The sequence below is a fragment of the Bos javanicus genome, chromosome 5 (assembly GCF_032452875.1).
Source record: "Bos javanicus breed banteng chromosome 5, ARS-OSU_banteng_1.0, whole genome shotgun sequence".
In the NCBI taxonomy this organism is placed as follows: Eukaryota; Metazoa; Chordata; class Mammalia; order Artiodactyla; family Bovidae; genus Bos; species Bos javanicus.
Genome location: NC_083872.1, coordinates 51540823 through 51552431, shown reverse-complemented (window position 1 = coordinate 51552431; position 11609 = coordinate 51540823). Strand labels below are relative to the sequence as shown.

The window sequence follows — 11609 nt, the reverse complement described above, 5'->3', positions numbered from 1 at the left end:
GAGGTTAAGTAATTTGCTGAAGTTACCCAAGAAGTGACAGGGCAGAGATTCAAACAGAGGGCTTTTTGACTTGAGAGCCTGAGGCTTAGCAACTAGTTGATAATGCTATGAAAGCATTATTTATGTAATAAAAGGTTAAATTTATCAGTAATTTATTAGTGTAATTTTCAGTGAAGACAGATTTTGTAGGCACATTACACTCATTCCTACATTACAGGTGTGCTGCAATTTTAAAAGTTCTACTTGAGATAGTGATTGCAGCCGTGAAATTAAAAGATGCTTATTCCTTGGAAGGATAGTTATGACCAACCTAGTCTGCCGGGAGCCATCTCCCGGCATATTGCATATTGAGTGCAGCACTTTCACAGCATCATCTTTCAGGATCTGGAATAGCTCAGCTGGAATTCTATCACTGCCATGAGCCAGCGTGAGGAACTCTGCCTGTGGCAAAGGTCATGAGGAAGGAGGCTTGGCATACGCAAAGGCGGGATCGAGCCTCAGGAGTCCCCCTGGAAATTCTTGAGCATCTACCCCCAAAACCAGAGTCTGCCTACTTTACTGCTTTGTGCTCTCACCTACACCTCTGACTTTACAGGGGGCTGTCCCCCACTACCTCTCTCTGAAAAAAAGAGTTAACTTACAGCTCCAGTTAATAAAGTTCCTGGGTCCGATAGTGTTTCAACCTACAAACTCCTTTGGAAGTCCTCTAGCCTGCCTGAATAGGTTTTTCCGGCCACATCAGAGCCTCCCAACTGTGAGAGGCATGTGATGTTCTAGACTGTCTAAATACAGATTCTTTTGAGCAGTTAAAAGATTGATTAGAAATTGTATTGGTGAAGGGTTTTTCACTTGTTGGGCCAATGTTTGCTGCTAAGTCTCCATATCCCTTACCTGCTGTGTCCCTGGCAGTGTTTGTAACCTTGGACCCTTGAGTTAATTCTTTTTCTTGTTGTAGCCCACCACACCTTTGCCCTATAGGAATGCAACTTAATCTAATGCTTTTGGAGGGTGGCACCTGACTAATCACCTTTAGAGAAAAATAAGTGTTCTGAAGAAAGGGTCTTAAAATGTTAACAGGCCTCCGGGCCAGAAGATGATGCAAATCACCTAAACTTTTGCATATGATAAGTCTGCAGGAATAAAGCCTGCTTACTGCATGACTCTACCCCTTCCCCCATTATCCTCTATGCATAACTTAAGGTATAAAAACTACTTTGGAAAATAAAGTACGGGCCTTGTTCACGGAAACTTGGTCTCCCCATGTCGTTCTTTCTCTCACCTTCTGGCTGAATTATTCAGCCTCTTTTCTCCACTGAATTTCCTCACTGAGCTATCCTTATTTAACCACTCTTTATATACTTAATTAATGTTTAATTAAGCAATTGTTTCCTGATCCTCGCCGATGCTGTCCCCCCCTTGAATTCCCTGGATCCACCGGGGCTGGACCCCAGCACTAGACAGCATGTTAAAAAGCAGAGACATTACTTTGTCAACAAAGGTCCATCTAGTCAAGGCTATGGTTTTTCCAGTAGTCATGTATGGATGTGAGAGTTGGACCATAAAGAAAGCTGAGCGCCGAAGAATTGATGCTTTTGAACTGTGGTGTTGGAGAAGACTCTTGAGAGTCCCTTGGACTGCAAGGAGATCCAACCAGTCCATCCTAAAGGAGATTAGTCCTGGGTGTTCATTGGAAGGACTGATGTTGAAGCTGAAACTCCAATACTTTGGCCACCTCATGTGAAGAGCTGACTCATTTGAAAAGACCCTGATGCTGGGAAAGATTGAGAGCAGGAGGAGAAGGGGATGACAGAGGATGGGATGGTTGGAAGGCATCACCAACTCAATGGACATGAGTTTGGGTGAACTCAAGGATTGGTGATGGACAGGGAGGCCTGGTGTGCCGCTGTTCATGGGGTTGCAAAGAGTAGGCCATGACAGAGCAACTGAACTGAACTTGAGATACTTGAAAACGATAATACATATTTGAAATATTTTGGTACTAAAGAGAAATGATTCTGTTTTTGCAATGCTAACTCCTGAGTTTATCTGATTTCTTAACTTGTGAAATCAAATACTATTTTTAGCTCTGCTAACTTGCCTGGTTTTGCCATAAGGCTATGCATTGTTCCCAGGGCAGCACAACTTCTCTGGGCATATGTATGTGTAAAACATTTTTCATTTTTTTTATTATAAAAGAAATTTACAGAAGACTGGCTATAGGTAATTGTTGTACAGTAAGAAAATTTTGGCATATGAAATCATTATGGGTTGCTTTAATGAATGACTTCCAATTGCATTCCCCACCATTAATAGATATAAAAGACTCTGAGAAGATTGATTTTGAGTCAGTCATGCCAAAGTAACTAACAATGAAAAAATTAAATTTCAATAGAAATTTGACTACATAGGGAAAGGCACTGGACAGGATCTTGATCCTAGATTACTAGCCAGTTTTTAGAAGCTCATTTTTAAAACCTCCCTAGAACCTCAAAAATAATGTCTGCTACATAGTCCCATTTTCTGCCAAAGTTTTTGTTTTTATTTGCTAAACTCATATCTTTTAGTACAGCTGTCAAGTTTCCCAGAAGTGATGTAATAGGCACAAATGATTACTTTTACCACATCTACCACCTTCATCTACACTTGCTTTGCTTCATCTTAGAAAGGAAAAAAAAAGAAAAAAAATTTGGTTTATGAATTACTTGTGGCGCAAGATCTTATTTTACAACCAGCATTGCCTAACCAACATTGCTACCCACTGACAATTTCATAAGTCCCTGTGTTCTGTGCTATAAAGGTGTCATCAGCTCAGTTGTCTGAAGGTGTTCATTTCTTCATCTACCTTTATCCTCTTTCAAACTTCCCTCTAACCTTTCTTTGCGGCCTACTCAGCAAGTGTGAAATGTCTTGGGCAAAAATATACTGACCTGAAGACCTGACTGTTCTGTTTCTACATGGCAACCCCTCCCTCTGCCTACCTATACCCACCTAGAAACTTCCCTTTAAAAGCACTTGCCCACTGGTTGTCAGAGAAGCAAAGCAAACTTCCCTACACACACACACACACACACACACACACACACACACACTCTACTGGATCTTCAGAGAAGCAAAGCAAGCTTTCTTACACCCACAACTGGATCTTCAGAGAAGACCCCTCCCTCTGCCTATACCCACCTAGAAACTTCCCTTTAAAAGCACTTGCCCACTGGTTGTCAGAGAAGCAAAGCACACTTCCCTACACACACACACAAACTCTACTGGATCTTCAGAGAAGCAAAGCAAGCTTTCTTACACCCACAACTGGATCTTCAGAGAAGACCCTTCCCTCTGCCTATACCCACCTAGAAACTTCCCTTTAAAAGCACTTGCCCGTCAGAGAAGCAAAGCAGACTTCCCTACACACACACACACACACACACACACACACACACTCTCTCTCTCTCTCTCTCTCTACTGGATCTTCAGAGAAGCAAAGCAAGTTTTCTTACACACACAACTGGATCTTCAGAGAAGCACAGCTTCCTTTTCTGTTTGTCTTTCCCTCACATGCACTTCAAACCTAACTGAAGGCTTTTATGTGGGTTCATTATTTGAGCATCAAAACACTGTTTTTAGTAGGGTATCCGTTCATTCAATAAATATTGATCATCTACTGTGTGCCAAGCACTGGAGATACAGCGGGAAACAAAACCGGGAAAAAAAAAAAATTCAACGCTTCTGAATTTTCATTTTAACGAGGAGACAGACATGCAGTAAAGGAGGCGAGACAGATCGCAGAGCGTTAAATAGGTGAAGGGCTTCCCCGGTGGCTCAGACGGTAAAGCGTTTGCCTGCAGTGCGGGAGACCCGAGTTTGATCCCTGGGTTGGGAAGCTCCCGTGGAGAAGGAAATGACAACCCACGCCAGTACTCTTGCCTGGAAAATTCCATGGACTGAGGAGCCTGGGGCTTGCAAAGAGTCGGACACGACTGAGCGACTTCACTCACTCTAGGAAGGTGAACAGAGGAATTTGGGCTTTTACTTTGGGTAAAATGGAAAACGAGCAAAGGGTTTGGAATAGAGGGCGGTTTAATGCTACATTTTACAGGTTAGGAAGGTAAGTGACTGGTTCGCAGTAAATGTACTTTGTATGTAAAGGCATGCTTTGTCCAATTCTACGGATGAATTGCAATTTAGGTCGGGGGTCGAGGGGAGGATTAACAGAAGGTAGGCGTTGATTTGGGGTCACTTGTTCCGAGATTCGAAGGGGGAAAAATGAGGGACAGGACAAATGAGGATGAATCCAAAAGGAAGCAAACTGTTTACACCGAAATACAATTTAATAGAAACATAAACACAGACGCAACAAGGAGTATCAGGGGCACTATTCAGACACCTGCCACCAAAAAGCAAGCGAACCTCGAGGCAAACTGTGCCCTAAGCCGACTCCGAGGCTGGGAATTGGGCCCGTGTAAGCGCCCCAGCCCTGTTCTGGGCCCGCCCCGAGCGTGACCACGCCCTTTGCCACGCCCTGCCTACGGCTCCACGCTCGGATTGGCCACGGCGGAGGCGGTGGCCGCGGTGCCCGGAAGTGTAGCTGACGTGTCCCGGCCGCGCTCGGAATTGTGGGCGAGTCGGCTAATGGCGTCGGCGAGTCTGGGGGTCTTGGGCAAACAGCGCTGAAGCTTCTCTCCAGCTTGGCTGGTGACAACCGGTGTAAGCCGAGCCTGCGTCAGCCGGAGGGACCTGCCTGCCTGGTGGGCTTCTCCGCCAGAGCCGGCGGAGCGTAGCAGGGCGGGGCGACTGCGGGGGCCCCTAGGATAAGAGCGGGGGCAGTTGCGAGGAGGCCGCGGGGGGCTCTCGGGCTCGCTGCCCAGGCCGGGCCGAGCCCCCGTGGAGCCCTAGGGGCCAACAGCCCTAGGGCCAGAGGCACCTGAAGGGAGCTGTCTGTCGCCCCAAGGAACTGACAAGTGCCAGAGTTGGTTTGCGCCTCTCAGAAATTGGCACGGGGCTTGGTGGATCATGTCTGGCACCAACAGCCCCGAGGCGGTTAAGAAGCTGTTGGAGAATATGCAGAGCGACTTGAGGGCACTGTCGCTGGAATGCAAGAAGAAATTCCCACCGGTCAAGGAGGTAAGCTCCGGGCGACTTCGGGAGAAAGCACGGTGAGAATAGCCGATCCTGTTTAGACCCAGTCCTTCAGTCCCATCCTCCAGTCCTGTCTAATTCTCCTTTGGCCCTCACGTTTCCAGATTTGCGAATCGGTGGGTTGTTTCACGAGCGGTTTTATAGTTTTTCTTTTGGCAAGTCTGAGGCGCTTTGATTTTCGCTACTGTTCTGTCCAGATTTAGCACCGAAGTTCGTGCAGTAAGCCGATTCAGCAAATTCAGCTAAGTGTATGGTACCCTTCTCTTTTCTGGCCTTTTTCAAACACGAAATTGGTTAAGTCAGATTCAGAAATTTAGGTTCGTTGCTTCTAAAAACTAATCATCATAGTTGTGGTACAACGTGTGCTCCTCAGCTTTCTGGTATATGTCACTCAATTGAAAGTAGTTTTTTTTCCTGCTTGGTAAGTGTCATGCAGTTTAACTCTTTATTAATATCATGAAGTACTAATGAATTATCCAGAAACACTTGACTTAGGACAAACAGTGAAGAGCCACAATGACCATGTTAAGCCTTGTTATGAGCAACAATGTACTGAGAAGTTTGGGCTTAGAGTCAAATAGAATACACCTGAACTTAAGTGCTCGCGAGACATCTTAACCATTTTCAGCTTCAGTTTTCTTTCAGATGTAAAATAGAGTTAAAGAATGGGTTTATTAGATTATGATGAGAAAGCTTTCAGGGGGGAAAAGCATATTATTAAAAAGGCTCAAGTTAATAATATATACAAGTTAAATTCTCCGAGTATTTCCTGAATTGAAATTATTAACTTTTAGTCACTATTAACTTTTTCTCTTAAGATGTCATTTTATGTCTCTTAAACTTTTTAAAGATGCTACTCAATTTCTTTTCCCATTTCTGAAATAAGATAGTTCTGTTAAAGCAGTTATTTTACACTTAGTCGTATTTAATATAGTTTGGTATATACCAGCAATTTCATAGTTAGAACTTGCCCAATAAAGTTTGAATTTTAGGAATCTTAGGAACCTTAATTTTTATGTACTTTGGTCTCATTATTCTCCAACAAACTCCATTTAGTAATTTTTTAATAAAGTAAGAAAATATTACCTACCCGATGATGAAAACCAGATGTGCCACTTTTGGAAAGATGAATATTATGACAAGTTTTATTTCAGATAGTTAATAGTTTGTTTTAATATCGATTTTCATTATTTTCTCTATGTGATCTGTTGAAAGTTATAAATATGAGTTTTAAAGAATATGGCTGTTTTAAGTATTTTTACAGAAATAGGCTATTCTGATTACAAGGAAATGCTCTCATTTAAAAATGTCAAATCCTATTTTGTAATTTTAACAATAATTTATAGAACTGGCCATTCCCAGTTCTTATAATAACATACAGAAGTAGTGATTCCTCTGTAATCATAGGCCTTTGTGGGCTTTGGAGATTGAATTGCCATTTATTACATTATTTCTATTGGAAAATGCATTCAGAGCTCCACACAGTAATTTACAAAGTTCTGAAACTCAGTGCATTTCTAACCTAGATTCAATAAATCTCATTAGCTTTTTTACTTGAACCTTGACTAAAAAGGTATTTAGTAATTGCACCTACTCTGTGAGGTTATCACAAAAGTAATTTTTGATGTGATTATCTCTGATACGTAATTTTGTATACAGTACATGCTTCATGGATGCAAGAACTTTGACTCTTTAACCTGTGGCACTTCTAATAAGCTTCAGTCAGTTCAGTCCAGTCACTCAGTCCTGTCCTTAGGACAGTTCTTTAGGAATTGAAAAATAACCTTACTTGTGTCACAAGTGTGAAACAAGACTGAAGTAATTAGCCTAATGGTGATGGTTTTTTAGGAGCGAGGCTTGACTTTCCAGAAATATTTTGGTTGAATTCATTTTTCCCTGGTAATTTGATAGGGATGCGTATTTGGCTTTTGTTCTTAAAGGGAACTGGTGAGGTTTTAGTGTTATTTATTTATTTTTGGAGGGGAGCAGTGGGGGAGGTGTGTTTGGTGGACCCTAATGCAAAGCCTTTCTAGGTATAAGAAGCTTTTCTATCTGTATACTGGTTTGCTGGTTAACATTCTCCTGGTGTCTTCACAAACATTACCTGAAAAATTGTCATTTTGACCTATGTGGAAGCCTACTCAGGAACTTAATACAGATATGACTGCATATGTACTCTGGAAGGGTTGTCTCCTTTCGCATTACTTTTTAAACAAGGTAGAATGACGTAAGACATTCTTTGTTTAGTCTTTAATAATTTCTACCTTTTTAGCCATAGTGATTGGTTCTACTTTTTTAATAATGAGCTGCATTTTTTTAAGATTTCAAATCTGTTAGAAAAACAGAAGAAAAGAGTGTTGATAAAGGATAATGTCTTACTTACTGATACTTTTTTCTTATCTTTGGACATTCTACATAGTTTTTTCCATTTTGGTTTCATTTATAAAACAATTTGCATATTAAATTATTTTTATAAGGGCTATGATTTCATTGTCATTTTATAGTAGAGAGTAATTAGATAATAACAGCGATAGTCCTTTTCCCCTCATTTTTCTTAAATACGATTTTCACGTTTCAGCAGTGTAACTTTTTTTTAAACATAGGTGTATTCTCTAATTTGTTCTGGACTATTTGTATACATTTTTGTATTTGTATACATTTTTTCTACTTTGTCTTAAAAACTACTTTAAGGCTTTGTAAAATCACTTCTACGTAATTGATATTCAGTGGCCCTCAGAGGCTATAAACTCTGAGGTATTATGTTTTTAATGAATAAAACCTTTTTGGTCATTTCTCTTTGCACTACTCTGTGGAAACAAATGAGGGGAGTCTAACTGAGCCTAGAAGTGTGGTCAGAGTGAGTTTGTAATTCTTAAGCTGAGTCTTTATAGGATAAGTAGAAGGCGGTCAACAGAAGAAGGAGGTCATGCTAGGCAGAGGAAAATAGCATGTTTGTATCCCATGTAAAAGAAATTTCATACTGAAGGTGATTGGGAGCCATTAAAGCTTTTTAAGATAGTAATATGATCAAATTTATATTTACATTACTGGAGGGGAAAATTAGAGGGGATTGAGACTGAAGTAAAGAGAGCAGATATTTTAGGGATGATTGTCTGCATTGAGGTAACAGTAGGGGTGACGGAAAGTTGCTTGCATTGTGGTAGATGTGGGTGAAAGACTGGGTATGGATTAGAGAGATTTAGCAAGTAAAATTAACAGGTCATAGTGACTTTTTTATGAGGTAGAGCAATCTGTGATGCCTCCCAGATTTCTGGCTTAGGAAACTGTAAATCATTAAGAGGAGGAAATGTTTTTGGGAAAAAGGAGTAGTGATGAATATTTATTTTAAGCTGATGTGTAACATCCAGGTGGAACTGATCAGTAGGTGTTGGAAATTGGTGGTTTGGCTCTTAACAAGGAGGTCTCAATTTTAGAATTAGGAGTATCAGTTATACATGTTAGTAGAAACCATAAGAATAGAAAAAATGGTCCAGGAAGAGTGTACAGAATGAACATATCAGGGCTAAGGAAGGAACTCTGAAAGAAAGAGCATTAAAAGGGAAAGAGCCAGCTGGGATGACTAAGGTTAAGGGTATGGGAGAGAAAGGAAGTACTTGGTGAGAGCAAGGTCCCTGAGAAAGCTGGAGTGTCAAGTGCTTAAGTGTATGAACTGGCTTTCAATCTGAGAAGGGACACAGTATTTTCTGATAGAGGAAGGTAAGAAGAAAAAAATGGGTTTGAACGTGATAAATTTGAATGAGGGACACAGTGGAGGGATAGTTTGGCCTATGGCCTCTGTATTCTTGGTAAGATAGGAAACAAGCTTGTTGCTAGGAGTAGTTAGTGGGGATAGAAGTGGTGGGTAGGAAGTTTGAGGGGAGTAGTGGATCATGTTGTAGAAGGGGAGGAGAAATTGACTTGGAACACTTCGGAGTCTTGGCAGGAAAAGTAGTTGAAATGATGATGGATCGTGAGATCTAGGTTGGATTCTGAAAGAAGGCAATCCAAAACAACTTGGATTGGAAGATGGAAAGGTTAAGGAACTAGCAGCTATTTAATTGAATTGGTCCAATTTAATTCAAGAGCAATGGCATTGGGGAGTGAGAGAGCTAGAAGGATAAAGACAGAAGGGACAAAAGGGGCTATTGGGTTTCAGATTGCTAAGTAGTGCTGCACTAAAGGGTAATGAAATCCAGGAAGTGGGTGACAGAAGAGGAAAGGGAATGAAGGTCATTGACTTAAGATGGTCACAATTAGGATTTTGGATGGATTTTTGTCTCTCTCTTTTTAAATGAAGTGGAAGCAGTGAAGGAGTATATAATAAAATACAAGTAGTCTTCCCCGGTTATGTACTTTGTGCTTCTTGTACATTTAAGTTTTGTTTGGTAGGGGATTTTTGCCTAAAAAACCAAAGGTTGTTGCGGCAAAGTTCCTCAGTGTCTGGTGTTTGTATGCATTAATTGGCTGAGTGGGGCCCTTTGGTGAAAGAGATGCCCTCTACTTACCATGACAGGATTCTCTTTTTAACCAGCTGTTTGGGGACTGAGGCCCAAGTCAGTTGGCTTTTCTGATAAGGTGAAGATCTTATTTTCAGGACCTTATGACAGTGAATAATGAGGGCTAGATGATGCTTACATGCTTAACTGTTTTCCTTTAATATCTTACATCATACTATAGTTTTTTTTCTGTTGACATAGGTCAGAGAAATTTGTTTATGGTGCAACCAGTTGTGTTCTTCTCATTAGCATGAAGAATAAGTCCATGTTTTATTTAGTTTTCATAATTTATTTTCAAAAGTATTTTCACTACTCAGAACAGTGTGACAAGTGTGGTAGGGAGTTATAAATCATTTAGTCAAGACTTTCCTTTATAATACAATTCTGTATAGTTGTGCAGACATGCTAGTGATCTTTGATTTTTGACTCTGCTGTTTTCTTTTTATGCTCCTATTGACTTTATTCCAGGAAAGGCACATTAAACTCCTAGGGTCTACTAAATTATTTTTTTTCTGATAAATATTTTAGATGCTAACTTTGAGAGTAGTATAAGCAGTAACATTTTCACTAAGACATCTAGGAAAATTTTACAAGCTTATTACAATATTCCAAGAGTGTTTTATAATGAAAGTTTTTAAAAAGCTTTTGATTAGTCCATGACATGTTTTATTTATTTATGAAAGTTAGTACCATAACCAATGAAATTTATTGTTAAAGTGTAAAGTGTATAGCTTATTTTTTTTTTAACTAAGATTTTGACAATTCTATTTTTGCTTTCATGAAATTGAATAGAGAGCCAAGGTCAATGAAAACATAGTTTAGTCAGAAAACAATGTATTATATTGTTAGCACTAGGCTTTGGTGATGTGGAAGACATAAAAGACAGTGTTTGAGGCTAATAAACCAAAAAGGAAGACAGTCTCCAAAAATGGAAGTATTTTCTTTTTTTTTCTTTTATATAGTAGTAGTATTTGGGGGCTTCCCTTGTGGCTCATTTGGTAAAGAATACACCTACAATGTGGGAGACCTGGGTTTGATCCCTGGGTTGGGAAGTTCCCCTGGGGAAGAGAAAGGCTACCCAGTCCAGTATTCTGCCCTAGAGAGTTCCGTGGTCCATGGGGTTGCAAAGAGTTGGACAGAACTGAATGACTTTCACTTACTTACTTAGTAGTAGTTAGACTACTAAGTCGGAGAAGGCAATGGCAGCCCACTCCAGTACTCTTGCCTGGAAAATCCCATGGACGGAGGGGCCTGGTAGGCTTCAGTCCATGGGGTCGAGGAGAGTCAGACACGACTGAGCGACTTCACTTTCACTTTTCACTTTCATGCATTGGAGAAGGAAATGGCAGCCCACTCCAGCGTTCTTGCCTGGAGAATCCCAAGGACAGGGGAGCCTGGTGGGCTGCCGTCTATGGGGTTGCACAGAGTCGGACATGACTGAAGCAACTTAGCAGCAGCAGTAGTAGTAAGACTCTTTGCGACCCCATGGACTGGAGTCTGCCAGGCTCCTCTGTTCATGGAATTCTCCAGGCAAGAATACTGGAATGGGTTGCCCTGCCCTTCTCCAGGGGATCTTTCCTACCCAGGGATTGAACCTGAATCTCCTGCATTGCAGGCATGTTCATTACTGTATGAGCCACCAGGGAAGTTTATTTTCAACCATGTACAAAATAGAAAGTTTTGTTATTACTCTTAAAATTTAATAGAAGTTAGTTTCTAAAGTGTAAAGCATGGCAGGAAGTACAAAAATCAATGAAAAACCACCTTTATCTTCTTTAAGTTAACTCAGAGTTGAATAAAATATTGTCTTTCTAGTAGTGTTGCATCCATGGACTCTATTGCAACATGGCATTTCAGTTTTACAGGTATAGGGAAACTATGGCTTGGAAAGGTCAGTGTGCAAAAGGTATGCGTGCGTATCAGTCACTCAGTCGTGTCCAATTCCTGCGACCCTATGGACTGTAGCCCGCCAGGCTCCTCTGT

General features: G+C 40.8%; 1 protein-coding gene across 3 annotated transcripts in view; it reads left to right on the top strand.

The window, feature by feature from the left end:
- The first annotated feature begins 4580 nt into the window (after positions 1-4580).
- Positions 4581-11609, top strand: part of MON2 (MON2 homolog, regulator of endosome-to-Golgi trafficking) — a 111925-nt gene continuing 104896 nt past the window's right edge. The window contains exon 1 of one of the 3 annotated variants that reach the window (XM_061416611.1): positions 4581-5115. In XM_061416611.1, the coding sequence (XP_061272595.1) occupies positions 5005-5115 (111 nt within the window). In that variant the 5' untranslated portion in view covers positions 4581-5004. The remainder of the gene's footprint in view (positions 5116-11609) is intronic. The other 2 variants (XM_061416612.1, XM_061416614.1) reach the window with 2 other exon arrangements.